The 20,396-nt window shown below is 42.1% G+C and overlaps 1 protein-coding gene across 6 annotated transcripts in view; it reads right to left on the bottom strand.

The window, feature by feature from the left end:
- The window catches only part of lin54 (lin-54 DREAM MuvB core complex component), a 95,577-nt gene that overhangs the window by 72,613 nt on the left and 2,568 nt on the right, over positions 1–20,396 (bottom strand). For 2 of the 6 annotated variants that reach the window (XM_078544741.1, XM_078544758.1), the window contains exons 2-3: positions 8,701–8,856; positions 4,171–4,883 (exon numbers count right to left, since the gene is read on the bottom strand). In XM_078544741.1, the coding sequence (XP_078400867.1) occupies positions 4,171–4,848 (678 nt within the window). In that variant the 5' untranslated portion in view covers positions 4,849–4,883; positions 8,701–8,856. Of the gene's footprint in view, positions 1–4,170; positions 4,884–8,700; positions 8,857–10,948; positions 11,117–20,396 lie in introns of all 6 variants that reach the window. The other 4 variants (XM_078544732.1, XM_078544748.1, XM_078544763.1 and 1 more) reach the window with 4 other exon arrangements.

The raw sequence follows: 20,396 nt of genomic DNA, 5'->3' as shown, positions 1-20,396 counted from the left end.
TTTTAATATTTAAAGCATTAGCATCATAGCACTAACATCCTTTACACCGATTAGCTCAAAGTGTAATTGTAATATTACTGACACTATATTCACATTTCTCTTTATTATTCAGAATTAGTTTACTGTTATGCATATCATATTAAATCAATTGTTTCAAGTTGTCAATAAATTGCATTTGAAGTCTATTACAACACTTTCAATTTTAACAACAGTTTTTGCCTTTGAATGGAAGCCGATTGAGCCACAACAGCCAATGGAATTTGAAAGTGCTGCAGCAGCATTTCTTTCAGTACATTGGAGGCCATCCCTTCAGCTGCCTAGGCCCCAAGCTCTGGAATTCACTGCCTACCCTTACCTGTTTCTCTCCCCTCCTTTAAATTGCTACTAAATCTACCTTGACCAAATTTTCATTCAGCTGTCCCAAAAATCACTGAGACAAGGTACAAATTTTGTTCAGTAATGCGCCCGAGATGTCCCATTTGGATGCTTTATATGTTGAAGGTGCTATACTTGCCTGTTGTTTTATTGCAATTTATGATTCTGTGGTCATGCGCACAGACAAACCACGTATCACAAGAACAGAACAGAGCAGAGCAGGATTTCAACCATGAGTAAAAATCTGATTAATCTAAGACTAAAGACCTTTCATTTTATGGTCCAGAGTAGCACAAAGTAACTTTAAAAAAAGATTTGAGACTGGTGTTTGATTAGGGTTACTGCCAAAATAGTAATTAACAATAAGGCAGGAACACCATGCCCTCCCTACCACAACCCAGAAAGAGTACCAAGGAAAAATTCAAAACATCAATGTAAATGAGATGGAATTATTACACATGATTAAAGTTCTGATAACCAAGTAAATCCTCAGGGTTAGCTGGTATGTTAACCAGAATGTTCAGAGATTTGCGAGACACTGACAATTATGGGCACTGCAAGAAACACCAAGAGATCAGAAAAAGGCTAATGTGGTGCCCATATTCAAAATAGGTGACAAAACAGACACAGGCAACTACAGAGTCATTAGTCATACGAACATACAAACAAGGAACTGGAGTAGGCCATTCAGCCCCTCGAGTCTGCTCCGCCATTTAATAAGTTCATGCCTGATCTCACAGTAGCCTGAAATCTGCATCCCACATACCCCCGATAACATATCACCCCCTTGCTTACCAAGAATCTATCCACCTCTGTCTTAAAAATATTCAAAGACTCTGCTTCGACCACCTTTTCAGGAAGAGTGTTTCAAAGACACACAACCCTGAGTGAAAAAATTTCACCTCATCCCTGTTTTAAACGGGCAACTCATTTTTAAGCAGTAACCCCTAGTTCTAGGTTTTTCCACAAGAGGAAACATCCTCTCCATATTGACCCTGTCAAGATCCCTCAGGGTCTTATATGTTTCAATCAAGCCACCTCTTACTCTAAACTCCAGCGGATACAAGCCTAGTCTGTCCAACTATTCCTCATAAAACAACCCACCCATTCCAGGTATTAGTCCGGTGAACCTTCTCTGAACTGCTTCCAATGCATTTACATCCTTCCTTAAATAAGGTGACCAATACTGTACACAGTACTCCAAATGTGGTCTCACTAGTGCCTTGCACAACCTCCCTACTTTTGTATTCAATTCCCCTCACGATAAATGATAACATTCTATTAGCTTTCCCAATTACTTACTGTACTTGCAAATTGGCCTTTTGTGATTCATGCACTAGGACACCTAGATCTCTCTGCACCTCAGAGCTCTGCAATCCCTCACTATTTAGATAATATGCTTCTCTTTTATTCTTCCTGCCAAAATGGACAATTTCACATTTTCCAACATTATACTCCATTTGCCAGATCTTTGCCCACTCACTTAATCTAAATCTTTTTGTGGCCTCATGTCCTCTTCACAACTTACTTTCCTACTTATCTTTGTGTCACCAGCAAATTTGGCAACCATCCCTTCAATTGCTTCATCCAAGTCATTTATATAAACAGTTGAGGTCCCAGCACTGATCCCAGCACTCGTTACATCTTGCCAACCTGAAAAAGACCTATTCGTGCTGACTCTCTGCTTCCTGTTAGACAGCCAATCTTCTATTCATGCCAATACGTTACCCCCCATACCGTTAGCTTTTATTTTCCGCAATAACCTTTGATGTGGCACTTTACCAAATGCCTTCTGGAAATCTAAGTGCAGTACATCCTCCGGTTCCCCTTTATCCACAGCACATGTTACTTCCTCAAAGAACTCCAATAAGTTGATTAAACACGATTTCTCTTTCACAAAAAGAATGTAAAATTCTTAGTCTTACCTCAATTTCATGCAAATTAAATGAATCGCTCAGGAGTAAACTTGAGGAACATACGATAAGTTAACAGCAGTTAACACAGGTTTATATATAGAACATACTGCCTGATCAACACACCTTGATTTCTTTGAGGAAGTGACAACCCAGTCACTTACAGCAAACATGACATTGTGCACATGGGCTTCCAAAACATATTTTGTGAATGGCGTTGAAATAATCAAGGATGAAGTTTAAAGAAACCCACCTTTTAGAAGACTTAATGTTCAACATGTAGAGCTAATGCACAGCAGTAATCAATAAAGCCAATAGGTGACTGACTGAACTATATTGTCAAAACTGTAGGATGCGTCAGAGGAAATCACATCAAACTGGATAGTGCTCTTGTCAGAACATACCAAATACTATGTCCAGTTCTGGTTGCTGAGCAACAAAAGATATTCAGCTGTCAGAGGCACTGCAGAGGAGAGCCATGAGGCTGATCCCTCATCAGGAATATGATCACTGCTAAATAGTGGAAAACACAGGGTTTTTAAGTCTAAAAATAGGTATTGGAGAAATGATCTTACAAAGTTATATAAAAATAGTATGGAAGTGGCTAATCTTGAATGTTATTTTAAATGAAATAGTAGCACTTCAACAGGCACTTGAACAAATTCAAACTGGTTAAAACAAAAACTGATATCTCGAGGTTTTCTTCAGGCAATTAATGGTCACATGGAATTCATTTCTGTTCAAAGTGGTGGAGGCAAAGACACTGCAATCATAAACAACTGAAAGCAGCAACGAAATTAAGAGAAAGATATTTCTTTTATTTTTTCCAGGGGATGTGAGCATCACTGGCTAAGTCAGCATTTATTGCCTATCCTTAATTGCCCTCAAGAAGGTGGTGGTTAGCTGCCATCTTGAACTGCTAAGCCATGTGGTGTAGGCACACGCACAGTGCTGTTAGCAAAAGGGGAATTCTGATCCAGCGCTTTTCACAAACTCAGGGCATCCAAAGCGCTTTGCAGTTAACAAAGTACCTTTTGGAGTGTAGTCATTGTTGCAGTGTAGGAAATGCGGCAGCCAATTTGTGCACAGCAAGCTCCCATGAACAGTAATGTGATAATGACCGGATAACCTGTTTTTAGGATGTTGATTGAGCCAGGATTCTGCTTTGCCCTGCTCTTCTTTTAAATAGTGCCATCTGAGAGTGCAGATAGGTCCTTGGTTTTTAACATGTCACCTGGAAGATTGACACCTCTAGAATGTTGGTCTAGATTTTTGTGCCTGGGTCTCTGGAGTGGGACTTGAATTCATGACCTTCTGACTCAGAGATATGAGTGGTACCAACTGTGATTTGTAAGTGTAAGGCTACTCCATATGAAATAAGTTGGACCAAGTGCCCTTCATTAGTAATATCTTGTGATCTCTTATATTTAGCATTTCTTACTAGGGAATAAAATAAACCATCAGAAGTGATGAACCCAGCATTCACAGCAATGAATGCGAAAGCCCTTTAGAAAAGAAACAGGGCCAATCCCAGAGTCAAGCTTGCTGTGGGGCAAGAAAAAGGGAGAGAGCGAGAGAGAGATAGGGAAATAAATTAACGAGACAGAGAAAAGAAGCTGGGAGAAGAGACAATGTTCTAATGCCACTTAGTCGTGGCCTATGACCCACTTGACGGGCACAGCTTACTGCTTTTATCCAACTATACTGCAAACCATCCTCATGTGGCATAGTTTACTAATGACAATGTCACATGAGGCTTTTCCTATGCTGACACCTACAGGTCTGTCATTAAATAACTGTCATTCAATAACTTCATCAGCTATACAATCTATAAAGTTTCAGTACAGTCATTGAATCTTATTAGAAAAATCTCATCACTTACCTGGTTTTGTGTAGGTTGAGCTGATGCATTTAGAGATGGATTCCCGGAACTCAACACATTTGATATTCCAGTTACCGCTTTTCCCTCAACTCTTCCACCAAGAGTAACCACCTTTATTTGTTTCTGCACCTGTGGGTCCATAGCTTGTAATTGAGATGAGACTTGAAGGTGGGCTGCTTGACTTGGTGGTAATGAAAGTACAATGGACTGTCGAGACTTTCCGAGAGTAGTTACGACCAGCTGCTGTCCGACTGGCTCTGACTTGATAGTTTGGCTGGAGATGTTGTAATCAGAGGGTTCTGATACTGGGTTAAGGACAATCTGACTTGCTGCTAAAGACATTGGTGTTCCAACAGTTGTGCTTGGGAGGCTGATTTTACCAGTAGCCTTTGATGTACTATCATCAAGATTAATTTCCATTTTTATACTTGGGTCACTTAAAACAAGTGGGGTAGCATTATTTGTCAACACAGTGACATGGTCTGCAATGCTCGACAGAATCTCGGAGTTCTTGCCTTCATTTGGATCTATAATTTCCTCAAGCTCAGTTTCCATGGGAACTGGATCCCCATGCTCTGATGTTATTGTGACAGCCTCAATACTGTCATCTTCAATGATGGTTGTGTCCATTATTTCCTCAGGAAGCAGGCTGTTCACCTCAGCCGACACCACCTCCATGTTAACAACGCAGATACTTTGTAAGGACCGGGTAACTGAAACAAAAAGGGGACGAGAAAAGTAAAATCTGCTTTTGCAACAATTGAAATAACCATAGATCAGGTTTTAAAAATAGACTTGACATAAAGAAAAGTTCTCTCAGTATTCGCCCCTGGTGGCCAGCTCAATGACTATTCTACTTTTACTAATATTAACATTAGGAGAGATAACAAAAGCTTAGACAAAGCAAAAGGTTTTAAAGAGGGTCTTAACAGTAGAAGAGGTAGAGGGATTTAGGGAGAGAATTTCAGAGCTTAGGGCCCAGACAGTTGAAGGCCACTAATGGTGAAAGTGGCATGAGTGGGGTGGGGTAGGGGAGTTCATTTTATGGGTCCAGGGGGGCTCAAAATGGGCTCCAGCCCACCTTGCCCGACACCAGCCCACACAACTAAAGTTGCCAGGCTTCCCACCTGTTGTGGGCCTCTCCTGCCATGGGTAAAATACCAGTGGCAACAGGATGTGGCCTCAATAGGCACATGGGCAGACTGGCCGCCCGATGCCTCCCATAACATTTCAGACAGGTCAGGGATGGGTGGGTAGCTGGCAGGAAGGCCACCCACTGGATTTTACATCTCCCCCCCCACCCCACCAACAGTCTTCAAAGCTGCCTGCAGGGGAGTACAAAATCCAGCCCAAGGATGACAATTTTATAAAGGAGCTGTTTGGAGATCAGGAGCCAAGGTAGATCAGCAAGCACAGGGCTGATGGATGGGATTTGATGCATTATAGAATTATAGAATGGTTACAGCAGAGAAGGAGGCTACATGGCTCATTGCATCCATACCGGCTCTTGACATGAGCAACTAACTCCCATGCTCTTTGCCCACAACCATGGAAATTTTCTTTCTTCAGGGGCTTATCCCATCTTTTTTGAAGCCCCAATTTAATCTGCCTCCAACACACTCAGGTTGTGAATTCCAGATACTAATGATTCACTGCTTTAAAAAGTTTCTCTCATGTCGCCGTTAATTCTTTGGCCAAATACCTTAAAAGTGTCCCATGGTTCTCACCCCTTCCACCAATGGGAATAGTTTCAATCTAATCTGCTTACACTTCTCAATTTTGAATGCCTCTATCAAATCTCGTCTCAATTTCTCCAAGGACGATATAGATGGGTTGGTGGAGTGGGCGGTAAAGTGGCAGATGGATTTTAACACAGAGAAGTGTGAGGTCATACATTTAGGGAGGTCAAACAGTTATAGGGATTACACAATAAATGGGAATATACTAAGAGGGGTAGATGAAGTGAGAGATCTTGGCGTACAAGTACACAGGTCCCTGAAGGCAGCAGTTCAAGTAGACAAGGTTATAAAGAAGGCATATGGAATGCTCTCCTTCATTGGCAGAGGTATAGAATATAAAAGTAAGGATATAATGTTGGAATTGTATAAAACATTTGTGAGGCCACAACTGGAGTAGTGTGTGCAGTTCTGGTCACCACATTACAGGAAGGACGTAATAGCTCTGGAGAGTGTTCAGAGGAGGTTTACAAGAATGTTGCCAGGGTTAGAAAAGTGTAGCTACAAGGAGAGATTGCATAGGTTGGGGTTATTTTCCTTAGAACAAAGAAGGCTGAGAGGTGACTTGATTGAGGTGTACAAAATTATGGGGGGAATAGATAGAGTGGACAGGATAAAATTGTTTCCCTTGGTGGAGAATTCCAGAACCGGGGACATAGATTCAAGATAAGTGGCAGAAGGTGTAGGGGGGACATGAGGAAGAACTTTTTTATGCAGAGGGTAGTGGGTGTCTGGAATTCGTTGCCCAAGTTGGTGGTAGAGGCAGAAACTCTGAACTCATTTAAAAAGTACCTGGATCTGCACCTTAAGTGCTGTAGGCTGCAGGGCAATGGGCCAGGTGCAGGAAGGTGGGATTAGAAAGGGCACCTGGGTGTCCTCGGGCTAGCATGGGCAAGATAGGTCAAATGGCCTCCTTCTGAGCTGTAACTTTTCTATGGTTCTATGAGAACAATCCCAGCTTCTCCAATCTATCCATGTAACTGAAGCCCTCATCCTTGGAACTATTCTTGTAAATCTTGGCTACACGCTCTCTAAAATGTTCACTTCCCTCCCGAAATGTGGTGCTCAGAATTGAAAAGAATACTTCAATTGTGGCCGCACCAGAGTTTTATAAGGGTTTTTCATAACTTCTTTGCCTTTGTGCTCTATGGTCTATTTATAAAAGCCAGGATCCCATGTGCCTTTTAGCTACTTTCTCAAAGTGCCCTTCTAGCTTCATCAATTTGCACAAATGTACCCTCAGGTCTCTCTATTCCTGCATCCCCTTTAGAATTGTGCCCTTTATTTTATATTGCCTTTCCTCAGTCTTCCTAACAAAATGTACCACTTCACACTTGCTACATTAAATTTCAACTGCCGCGGATCAGCCCATTCCAGCAGTCTGACTACGTCCTCTTGAAGTCTATCATGATCCTCCTCACAGTTCGTAATACATCTAAGCTTTGTGTCATCTGCACATTTTGAAATTGTGCCCTGCACACCCAAGGCTAGGTCATTCATGTAGAACAAGAAAAGTCATAGTCCTAGTACCAATCTCTTAAGAGCCCCACTGTATACCTTCTTCTAGTCTGAAAATAACATTCACTACTCTCTGTTTACTGTCATTCATTTGACTTCATATCCATGCTGCCATTTCATTTTATTTCCTGGGGTTCAACTTTGCTGGCAAGTCTATTTTGTGGCACTTTATCAAAATGCCTTTTGAAAGTCTAAATACAACACAACCTCATTACCTTCATCAACTATTTCTGTTACCTCATCAAAAAAACTCAATCAAGTTAGTTAAACACAATTTGTCTTGAACAAATCCATGCTGGTTTTCCTTAATTAATCTGCCCTTGCCCAAGTGACTGTTGATTTTGTCGTGGATTAATGTCTCTAAAAGTTTTCCCACCGCCAAGGTTAAACTGACTGGCCTGTAGTTGTTGGATTTATCCTTACACCCTTTTTTGAACAAGGATGCAACATGCGCAATTCTCCAGTCCTCTGGCACTGCCGCAGTATCCAAGGAAGATTGGAAGGTGATGGCCCATATCGCCACAATTTCCCTCAGCATCCTTGGATGCATCCCATCCAGTCCCGGTGACGTATCAACTTTAAGTACTGTCTTTCTAATGCCTCCTCTTTAGCAATTTTTAGCCCATCTGGTGTCTCAATTACCTCCTCTTTCATTAATATTTGGGCAGTATCTTCTTCCTTGGTAAAGACAGATGCAAAGTACTCATTCAGTACCTCAGCCATGCCCTCTACCTCCATATGTAGAAACCCTTTTGGCCCCTAATCAGCACCCACCTCCTCTTACAACCTTTTAACTATTTATAAGTTGACAGAAGACTTTTGGATTCCCTTTTATGTTAGCTGCCAGTCTCCTCTTCTACTCCCTCTTTACTTTTCACTTTTCCTCTGAACTTTCTATTTTCAGCCTGGCTTATCAACCTGATGTCCATCACACGCACTCTTTTTCTGCTTCAACTTACTGTGTTTACCTCCCTCGCTATCCAGAAAGCTCTTTCTTTGGTTGCCCTACCTTTCCCCTTTGTGGAATGCACCTTAGTTGTATCCTAAACATCTCCTCTTCAAAAGCAATCCATCGTTCCCCTACATGTCTGCCTGCCAATACTTGATTCCAATATAGTTGAGGAAGATCCGCTCTCATTCCAGTGAAATTGGCTCTCCTCTAATCTAGTATTTTTAGTTTTGGTTGCTCCTTGTTCTTTTCCATGGCTAGGCTAAACCTTATGATATCACTATTGCTTATAAGTTCCCTGATTAACACTTGATGCACTTGACCCACCTCATTCCCCAGAGCCAGATCCAGTAATGCCTCCTTCCTCATTGGGCTGGAAACATCAATAGAATTAGGATAAGGACAGCCGAGTTTTGGATAAGTCCAAGTTTATGGAGTCCAGAAGATGAAAGTCAGGCCAGGAGATGCTTAGAATAGTCCAGTCTGAAGGAAACAAAAGCGCAGATGAAGGTTTCAGCAGCAGCTGGGCTAAGGCATGGGTGAAGACAGGCAATATTATGGAGATGTAAGTAAGCAATAATGCTGATGGCGAGGATAAGTGGTCAGAAGCTCAGCTCTGGGTCAAAGGTTAAATCAAGGTTATTCATGGTCTAATGCAACCTAAGACAGTGGTCAGAGAACATGGACTAAATAACTAGGGAATAGAGTTTGTGATGAGGAGCGAAGACAATGGCTTTGGTCTTCCCACTGTTATTTAGAAGACGCTTCTGCTTATCTAACACTATGTCAACAAGCAACGTCAGAGGCAGTTGTGGGGTGGGGGGGCAGGGAGGTTTGAGAGAGACAAAGAGCAAACAAAAGGGCGGATGAGCATTGGGGTGGGTGACCAAGCAGAAATATAGATGAATTTTAAATAGGCACTTCTAAACTCACAAGCAAGGTTGCATGTTGATTTAAAAGTTATATACAAATAATTGACAATTAATATGAAAAATGCTGAATGTTTTTAAAAGTTGCCTATGAACTTACTCTACTTCAGATTTTTGATTCAAAATATCTTCTGTAGTTACATGTTGATAGTTATCCAGTCTTTGGCATGGACATTTCTTTTGAATATAACAATTAATGGGATCTGTGATATATTCATATACAAAAATAACGGGGTGTGTGTGTGTGTGCGTCTGCTGCGTAGATATATATAAATATATATGTGTATATATAAATAGAGTTGATAACAACTTGTGCCATGAACTCATCTTTGCAGACCTAGAATCTGAAATACCTCATTTGAACACTAGATTAGTGAGGTTTATGTCCTTGCAGATGGAGAACCTGGCAGTGTTGGGAAATGTGCTTTTTTTTCTTCATTTTGAATCTTTGTTTATATCTGTTACTGGACCAGCACCACTGCAGTTTAGTCCTGGAATCCAAGAGGGTCTAAACTACTCCAGAACAGCACTATGGTCATAATTATTATGGACACATATGCAGCCAAAAACAGATAATGAGATTAAATCGACAAATTACACACAGGTTATGACCAATACTTCTAATTTTTTTGGAGTGCGTGGGTGATTTTTTTCTTTAAGTGCGTGGCTCCTATCATTTTCCTTTGCGCAGTTGCACACACATGGTAATTTGATGTGTGGCCTGTGTGGGAACGTTTGGCTTGCTGTGTGGCTGCACAGCTTAAAGGGAATATTGTTACGAAAACCATTAGGCCAAATAATGGCATATTTCATGGACGAACACTAACATTTGGCAGCACACACCAAGCTCAGAGCTCACGACTGAAGCTCATGATAACAGCAGTGAATTAAAACACCACAATACTTAAATCAGTGGCTGAGAAAGATGTGCCCTTGTGTTGGAGTGGAGGAGAAACTTAATACACACTCCTCAATTGCACCTGAGGCATCTCCTCTAAAAGCAGCCCATTATTCTGCTACAGTTTTCCATAGAGGGACAGTAGCCTAGTGGTAATGTTACTGGGCTAATAATCCAGAGGTCTGGACTAATGCTTGGGAGAAACAAGTTCAAATTCCACCATGGCAGCTGGAGGAATTTAAATTCAATTAGTTAATAAATCTGGAATAAAATGCTAGTCTCACTAATAATCATGAAACTATCAGATTGTCATAAAAACCCATCTGGTTCACTAATGTTTTTCAGGGAGGAAATCTGCTGTCCTTGGCTGGTCTGGCCCATATGTGACTCCAGATCCTTGGTAATGTAGTTGACTCTTAACTGCCCTAGCAAGCCACTCAATTGTATCAAACAGCTACAGGAAAAAAACATTCTCAAGGGCAATAAATGCTGGCCTTACCAGTGACGCTCACATTTCAAGGATCAATATATATTCAAAAAAATCACTACTGTGGCCTTATTTGTTTGAAGCATATGCCCAATGGGGAAAGCGGAATGCATTTACCAGTACAAAGGAAAAAAGGAGTCTATTCCACTCCCCTACACCCAAGCATGCTAAACCATGCCCTCCGATAGTAGTTAGCATAAGTTGCCATGAACTTTTAACATGCTGTATTGGTGATAAAAAGAAGAAGCATCAGAGCTGCACCTGATTTTTCTTAATCCATTGCCCAAAGGAGTCCCAGGTTTGATCCTTGATCCAAGCTGAGTTAGCTCATCTCATTATGAGTAGCACTAAGGTGCTAAAATTGACCTCTGGCCAAGGGAGGGAAAAATCCTGGATTTCCCCGAATTCATCAACATTCAATGAGACAGGCTGGAATAAAAAAGACAGACAGAAGAAGAAACAGATCAGGGCATATTATAGCCTGGTTGGGATACTCTATGCAGCTGAACAGCCCATCAGCAGTTCCCATATAGACTGGTTTACCAGATTAACAGAAGGCAAGGAGGAGACAGGGTGTGGGAGTCAAGAGTTTTTTTTTGAGGATTGGATGATGACAGGGAGAGCACCCAAGGAGTGTGAACCATTTACAATTAGCTGCCATGGAGGCTTCATCAATGCCCTTGAAACTGTTGTCACCTTTTAGGTTCACTTCAGTTTCCCCAGTTAGGTTCCTACCCCACACAGTACAGTGACCAATAACATCTGATACAGTGACCATGGTGCATTATTTCTCCATGACCTTTCTGCAGTTTTTGACACAGTTGATAATGTCATCCTCCACCAATGCCTTTCTACTACCCAGCTCAATGGGACTGCTTTCATTTGGTCCTACTGTTAATAATCCAATTATTGCCAGAACATTTGTAGCTATACCTCTGTTACAATCTCTAGACAGTCACCTTGGGAGTCATCCAAACATTCATCCATTGACTACACCCGCAACCTCCCCTCCACCCCCTGACCCCTTTATCTAAATGTCGTCCTTTGGTGTCATCATCCACATAAACTGAGTCAGTTTACATACTCATCCACACTGTGGGGAACTACTTAGTCTCTGAACAGCAATTTCCTACAACACAACTGAAATGCGGATGTCCAGTGATAACCAAGAGGAGTGTGGAAGCAGCAAGGGAGATAACATTACTCATCCACACTGTGGGAAACTACTTAGTCTCTGAACAGCAATTTCCTACAACACAACTGAAATGCGGATGTCCACTGATAACCTGGATGGCCACAATTGCTTTTCCTTCTAAACTTCAGTTCACTCAAACTCCTGCCCATTTCCTGCTCCGCACCAAGTCCGAGTTGCTCATCACCCCAGTCTTTGCTGTCTTAAAATTAACTTCCAGTTTCACATTTAAAATTCTCAGCCTTTTTAAATTCTTTCATGGTCTTGTTCCTCCCCATTTCTAAAGTCCTCCCCCTACCCCAAAGTTTGCTAGAGAGAAAAGGGAGGTTGGAATCTCACTTTGTGAGAAAAGATAGGGATGCGGGGATGATGACAGCAATTTTCAAAGGGAGTGGAAGCTGTAAGGGTATGTTGGCTGGCTAGCAGTTAAATTATGTTCTTATGTTCTAAATGAAGGTGGGGTTGAGTGAGCAGGATATTGATCTCTTGGATGAGATAAGCTTGGAGAGAGCATGGGGAGAGATAGAGAAGCTTGAGAGACAGGCAGAAGTTCAGGGCTAGGTTGAGAGGAGATGTGGGAGAATGTTTGACGTAGTAGGAAAAGACAGGAAAGTAGCAGTAGAAGCAATTGAAGGGATGGTGCCTAAATGACAAAATAATTTGTTAGTAATGAGGATGAAGGCACTGGCAGAGAGGTTTATAGACATAACTGACAGCAGATAAAAGCAGCCTGGTCTTATTGTTGTTTTCTAGGTTGAAGCAAGCATAGTGGATTGTTTTTTCAGAAAACAAATTATAATGAAGGATTCAGGGGAATGAAGAGAGTCAGGTTGTACTAGCTGACTTAAGGAGAAACACACTTTCATTAGATGGGCCAAATGGCACCTTTGAGTACAAGACTCCAGAAGCCTCAAGTAGTACCTACAGAAATGTTCCCTCTTTCTCTTTTCCCTATTTCTCAGAGCCTGTTCCTTCATCAATCTGGGGGTGCATTTGGTCAGTGTTCAGCTTTGTCCGAGCCAATTAATTACTTTTGATGATCCGTCAAAACTCGTTATAATGTCACAGGATCTAGCCACCAGTTTGCATGCATCAATGTCCCACAAACAATGAGAAAAATTATGTTAGTCTGTTTTCATGATGTTGATTGAGTAATAAGTGCGGGCCAGAGCATAGGAAGAATTCCCCTGCTTTTCTTTGAACAGTGCCATGAGACCATTTATGACCACCCCAGGGGGCTGGAGGGATTAAACATTTCAACCAAAAGGAAGTTTTCCATTGTAAATAGCTTAAGTGATAATACATACTAGAGATTTTTTTCATGAGATCTAGTTTGTCAATATTTCAAAAATAATTGTTGCCCTTTTTAGGCACACATTTTAACCCAACAAAACATATGAGCAGACAACCTTTTTCCACACAAAGTGGTGGAATGGGGAAGTAGCAATATGACTTCCACAAACTGCCCTTCAATTTCCTTTGGAGAAAGCAGGTATTTTTTTTCCCTACAGAGCATTTAATGGTGAAGAATGCATTATGGAAATGATGGGCATAAATGCACATCTATTATTGCAATGGTACAACTCATTAGGAAGCAATGTATTAAACCTTCCAAATAGTGATGTTTCACTCAACTGACAGGATTTACAATGTCAACCCAAGGTTCTAGGAATAATTGAAGTGTACATCAAAATGGTAGTGATGCTACAGCACTTTATACAAGTTACTTCCAGCTGAGCAGACTAACAGGCAGCCACTGTTAGCACAACAGCTGTTGTCTCTGTACTTTCGCATCAAAAATTGCATTGGCCCTTGGTTTGCTACACATTCCTTCACCTTAACAGGCCATACAGCAATTGCAACCAAGAGGAAACACAAGTGGCTTTCTTGATTTCTGCTAAGTATTCTCTGAACCAATCACCAAGAGGAGTGTGGAAGCAGCAAGGGAGATAATATTACTCATCCACGCTGTGGAAAACTACTTAGTCTCTGAACAGCAATTTCCTACAACACAACTGAAATAAGAACCATATCACACAGCAAAATGCCAAGGAGCACATTACTGTAACACATGATGGTGCCCCAAATTGCTGCATCACCATTCCAGAGTAACATTTTACCATGAAGTTCCTTTACAAATTGGCTTACAAAAATAGATAGCTAACAGATAATTTAGGAGCTATTAATTTTCAGGATGTTGTGGACATTCATAAATTATAAAAGATTGCCTGTTATAATATGATTTCTATTAATTATATGATAACAATTAATATCATGCCAACCATCTATTATTACTTTATATATATTTCAATATATTCATTCCAGAAAAAGTAGTCAAGTTGTTTAAATAGCCAAACAACTACAACATTATAGATCAGCTGGAATGAATAAGGTCCTTTCTTCCCTAATAGTAATTGTGCTAGATTCTTTGGAGTTTTAATTTTCTCATTTCTCCAACCCTTTGCATCAACTGTGACACATACTGGCGCAAGAAATAGTTTGCATACAGAATGTGATTCAAACAACAAGTCTACATTTTGAACCTTGACAGCGAGCATTAGCAGGCTATTAGACTTATTTTCTAGGTCTTCTTTGCATTTTGTTGATCTGACATAAGCTAAATAATAATGGCTAATTCAATAAAGTGACATAATTAACTGGTTTCCTACAATTTTGCTCATCCCCCTTGTTTCAGTGTTGGATAATTTGGAGACTAATACAGTAGCAAAAAACTGCGGGTGCTGGAAATCTGAAATAGAAACAAAAAATGTTGTAAATACTCAGCAGGTCAGGCAGTATCTGTGGGGAGAAACAGCGCTAATGTTTCAGGTTGAGATGACCTTACATTTCTATCTTTCTTCAGTTCTGACAAAAGAGTTTTTAAGCCAGTGGAAGGGGGGTGCGGGGTGATGGAGGGCAGGAGACATTGAGTAACAAAAGATTTCATGATGCAGCAGCCAAAGAGAGTGCTAATGGATATAGTAAAGAAAAAAGTTGTGTCCAAATGAGGCATAAATGGCTACATAGCAGCCATCAGAAACATGAAGGGGTAAAGAAACAAGGCAAGACCAACCTAGCAAAACAACAAAATAAAAGATAAAGCACATAGAACATGAGGAAGACAGAGCTTATGATCTAAAGTTGTTGAACTTAATGTTGAGCCCAGAAGGCTGTACAGTACCTAGTCAAAAGATAAAGGTGCTGTTCCTCGAGTTTGCATTGAGCTTCACTGGAATAATGGAGCAGACCATGGACAGAAAGTCAGCATCGGAACAAGGTGGAGAATTTAAATGACAAGCAACCGGAAGCTCGGGGTCGTGCTTGTGGACTGAACAGAGGTGTTCTGCAGTGATCACCTAGTCTATGTTTGGTCTCTCCAGTATAGAGGGGGCTACATAATGAACAGAGGATACAGTATATTAAATTGAAAGAGGTAAATCACTTTCACCTGGAAGGACCCTTGGATGATGAGAAGGGAGGAGGTGAAATGACAGGTGTTGCATCTCCTGCGTTTGCACAGAAGGGTGCTGCAGGGAAGAAAGGTGGTGTTCAGGGTGACTGAAGAGTTGACCAGGGTGTCACAGAGGAAACGGTCCCTTCAGAATGCGGAAAAGAGAGGGGAGGGAAAGATGTGTTTGGTGATGGTTTTATGCTGGAGTTAGCAGAAATGGTAGAGGATGATCAGTTCAATACAGAGGCTGGTAGGTTGGAAGGGGAGGACAAGGGGAATTCCATCATAATTCTGGGAACGAGGGGAAGGGGTAAGATAAGCGCATGAAATGGATCGGACATGGTGGAGGACCCTGTCAATCAGGCAGGGGTAGAAAGTTGCATCATCAGAACAGACAAAATGGAATCAAGGCCTTATAGGAGGTAGAGTGTGAAGAAAATAGTTGAGGTAGCTGTGGGTTTGTAGTGCACATTAGTTGATAGATTAACTCCAGAAATAGAGGCAGAGAAGTCGAGGAAGGGAAGGAAAGAGTCAAAGATGGACCGGGTGAAGGGAACAAAGTTGATGAAGTTTTCCAGTTCATGGCGAGAGCAGGAGGCAGCACCAATTCAGTCATCAATATACTGGGAAAACAGATGAGGGAGGGGACCTGAGCAGTACTGGAATAATGAATGTTCCACATATCCCATAAAAAGGTAGGCATAACTAGGACCCATGTGGGTACTCATAGCAACACCCTTTATTTGGAAGAAGGGAGTAAAGTCAAAAGGAGGAGTTGTTCAGAGTGAGAACAAGCTCAGCCAGGTGGAGGAGGGTGATGGTGGGTGGGGGCTGGTTTGGTCTCAGGTTGAAGAAGAAGCGAAGAGCTCAGAGACCTTCCTGGTGGGGGATGGAGGTATAGAGGGATTGAATGTTGAATGTCCATGGTGTAGAGGAAGTGGAAACTGTTGAAATCACGGAGGGCATTGGAAGAGTTGTGGATGTAGGTAGTAAAGAGTTTGTACAAGGGGAGAAAAAATGAGTCAAGATAGGAAGAAATAAGTTCAGTGGGACAGGAACAGGCTGACATAATGGCGCAACCAGGGCATTCTTGTTTATGGATTATGAATAAATTGGAATTTTGCTCATCTAACCATGAGAGTACTGAACACAATAAGCAAACATAGTTTGTTGGAAGATTACAGCTTTACCTATTTGCACTATCCTTCACTGTCTCCAATTGCCATCCCTATTCCTCCTTCAGCAAGGGGAACAGTCAGTGTTTTTAAAAGTCATACTTATCAAGTTATCTCATTAATCGTGTTAATGCTCAGATTGATTCTTCTCCACCACCATGTAGAGAAAACAATCAAAACAGATCAAGCCAAACAAACAATCTCTTCCCAGCTAACGCATAGATAAAATATCTCATCAACTCAAGTATGAGTCAGCATGGTTGAAGTAAAGAAGCAGATTTTACTCCTCTCTGGAATTTCCTTCCAATACTCTTCCTCCTTTCCATTTCCCCTTTTCTTAAGGAACTCCATAAGCCCAGCTCTGGCTAAGCTTCTGATCACCCCTTCAAATTGCTCCTCCTTTGGTTTGTGCCCATTTTTGTCTGATTACATCCGTGTAACACCTGGAGGCATTCTTCTATACTAAAAGGTGCTATATAAATACAAGCGGTCATCTTTCAAATACTTCACAGAAAGAGACACTGAACCTTTGTCAAGGAATGAAGAGCAATGCCTGTTTGCTTTATCAAACTGATGGGTTTTCAGGAAGCTTTTAGAAATGTAGAGAGAAACGAACCTTGGAAGTAGTTTAGGGAAGGAGCTCCTATGAGTATGAATGAAGTGATTGAAGACTGTGTCACAATGATGGAGCAGGAAGAGGGGAATGGAAGTGTAAAGAAGGTCAGTCAGAACACCTGAAGCAGCCCAAGGGGGAAAAAGGTCCAGCTGAAAAAAGAGGTGAGGTCATGATGGAATTTGTAGGAGATTGAGGATTTTAAAGTTAATATGATGGGGAGTGAGAATTGAGAACAGGCCAGTGAGGAAAGGGGTAACAGGTAGGAGAGGCGGTGGGGAAAAGACATGAATAGAGGTGACTGATGTTTTGAAGTGGCAGCCCGCTGCTTGGTGATGATTAGAACATGTATGAAACAGATGTGGGGTGGACAGGGCATCAAGACTTTGCCCAGCCTAGTTTAGCTTGAATGTGCAGTAAGCAAATGGAATGGAGTCAATGTTAAAGGGAGCTAATTACTTGACAGAGATGTTTTTTAATCTTTCATGGGATATGGTGTCACTGGCTAAGCCCACATTTTTTTTTGCCCATACCTAATTTCCCTTAAGGCGGTGGTGGTGAGCCGCCTTGTTGAACTGCTGCAGTCCTTGTGGTGTAGGTACACCCAAGGGCTGTTAGTGAGGGAGTTCCAGGATTTTGACCCAGCAACAGCAAAGGAACGGCGATATAGTTCCAAGTCAGGATGGTGTGTGGCTTGAAGGGGAACTTGCAGATGGTGGTGTTCCCATGTGTCTGCTGCCCTTGTCCTTCTAGATGGTGGGAGTCATGGGTTTGGAATGTGTTGTTGGAAGAGCCTTGGTGAGTTGCTGCAATGCATCTTGTAGATGTTACACACTGCTGCCACTACGCGTCCAGTGATAGAGGGAGTAGACGTTGGAGGTGGTGAATGGGGTGCCACTTAAGTGGGCTGCTTTGTCCTGGATAGTGTCAAGCTTCGAGTGTTGTTGGAGCTGCACTCATCCAGGCAAGTGGAGAGTATTCCATCACACTCCTCACTTGTGCCTTGTAGATGGCAGGCAGGCTTTGGGGAGTCAGGAGGTGTATTCTCCCAGGGTGCTGATAGTTACAAACATATGTACTAGGAACAGGAGTAGACCACTCAGCCCCTCAAGCCTGCCTGACCTTGGCTCAGTCATTCCTTCTGGGCCAAAATCCTAGAATTCTACCCCTAACTGCATCTTGGGAATATTACATCACAACCTTCTCGTGGACAACTGGGAATAGGCAATAAATGCAAGCCTCATCAGCAATGCCCCATCCCATGAACAAGAAAAAAAAAATGTGACGGTTACAGATATGTATTGACAGCCAGAATTAAATAGGATACAGAGCTTGTTGTGACCAAGCAAACTGTAATCTGTAAAAACCAGCCACAGGTTTGAAACCCATCTGGTTCACTTAAGCCCTTTACGGAAGGAAATCTGTCATCCTTACCTGGTCAGGCCCACACGTGACTCCAGACCCGCAGCAATGTGGTTGACTCTTAAATGCCCTCTGAAATGGCCCAGCAAGCCATTCAGTTCAAACATGGACAAAAGAGCTGAACTCCCGAGGTGAGGTGAGAGTGACTGCTCTTGACATCAAGGCAGCATTTGACAAAATATGGCATCAGGGAGCCCTAGCAAAACTGGAGTCAATGGGAATCAGGGGGAAAACTCTCCACTGGTTCGAGTCAGACCTAGCACAATTGAAAATGTTTGTGGTTGTTGGAGGCGAGTCATCTCAGCTCTAAGACATCACTGCAGGAGTTCCTCAGGATAGTGTCCTAGGCCCAACCATCTTCAGCTGCTTCATCATCAATGACCTTCCTTCCACCATAAGGGCGGAGATGCTCGCTGATGATCGCACAATGTTCAGCAACATTTGCGACTCCTCAGATACTAAAGCAATATCCAGGCTTGGGCTGACAAGTGGCAAGTAACATTCGCACCACATAAGTTTTAGGCAATGGCCATCTCCAACAAGAGAGAATCCAAACATCGCCCCTTGATGTTCAATGGCATTACCATCACTGAATCCCTCACTATCGACATCCTGGGGGTTACCACTGACCAGAAACTGAACTGGACTAGCCATATAAATACTGTGGCTACAAGAGCAGGTCACAAGCTAGGAATCGTACAACAAGTAACTCACCTCCTGACTTCCCAAAGCCTGTCAGGAGTGTGATGGAACACTCCCCACTTGCATGAGTGCAGCTCTCACAACGCTCAAGAAGCTTGACACCACCTTGGATAAGTGCACTTGTAATGTCATGGCATACAAGGCAATGGGCCTAGTGCTGGAAAATGGGAAGTTAGGTATTTGTTTGACCGGCGCAGACTCGATGGGCCAAAGGGACCTTTTCTGTGCTATAGACCTCTATGACTCTATGACAAAGCAGCCTGCTTGATTGGCACCACACCCACAAACATTCACTCCCTCCACCACCGACACACAGTTGCACTGTGTACCATCTGCAAGATGCACTGCAGGAATTCACCAAGGCTCCTTCAACAGCACCTTCCAAACCCATGACCACTACCATCTAGAAGGTCAAGGCCAGCAGATAGACAGGAAGACCACCAACTGAAAGTTCCCCTCCAAGTCACTCAGCATCCTGACTTGGAAATATATCGTCATTCCTTCACTGTCGCTGGGTCAAAATCCTGGAATTCCCTTCCTAACAGCAACTGTGGATGTACCAACACCACATGGACTGCAGCAGTTCAAGAAGGCAGCTCACCACCACCTTCTCAAGGGCAACGAGCGATGGACAATAAATGCAGGCCCAGCCAGCAAAGCCATGAATGAATAATAATGAAGAAAAAATATCAGTGAGAGTATACAGATACTCTGGAGCTTCACTCAACAACCTCACAGGTCAGGGCGAAATTATACTTGAATTTTCTGCATGTGCTAAAATAGAAAGGGGATTAAATAATTGGGCAAGAATTAATGAAAGAATAAGCAGTGGGGATCGAAGGCTTGATGGAATGAATAGCCTGTACTTGTTCTATGCTTTTGACTAACCCCAAGCTAATAAAAAAAGCATCCTGTAACTAAGTCATTGTGACATTTCAATTTCCCACACCAAATATTAGCTCCTTTTACATGAGTGCTACATCCAAAGACAAGAATGTAGCCAATGAGAACTTTGCAATTCAAACAGGACAAACAAGTGGTTTGTAGTTGTTCTCCAGCAGAAATGTCAATAAAAATAGACAAATGGCCACACAAAAAAAACCTCACTGGTTGAAAGCATTTGCCACAGGCTACTGCATATAAATACAAGTTCT

Source organism: Cetorhinus maximus, chromosome 1 (assembly GCF_964194155.1).
Source record: "Cetorhinus maximus chromosome 1, sCetMax3.hap1.1, whole genome shotgun sequence".
In the NCBI taxonomy this organism is placed as follows: domain Eukaryota; kingdom Metazoa; phylum Chordata; class Chondrichthyes; order Lamniformes; family Cetorhinidae; genus Cetorhinus; species Cetorhinus maximus.
The sequence above is the reverse complement of the archived record's forward strand: the minus strand, read 5'-3'. Positions and strand labels throughout refer to the sequence as shown.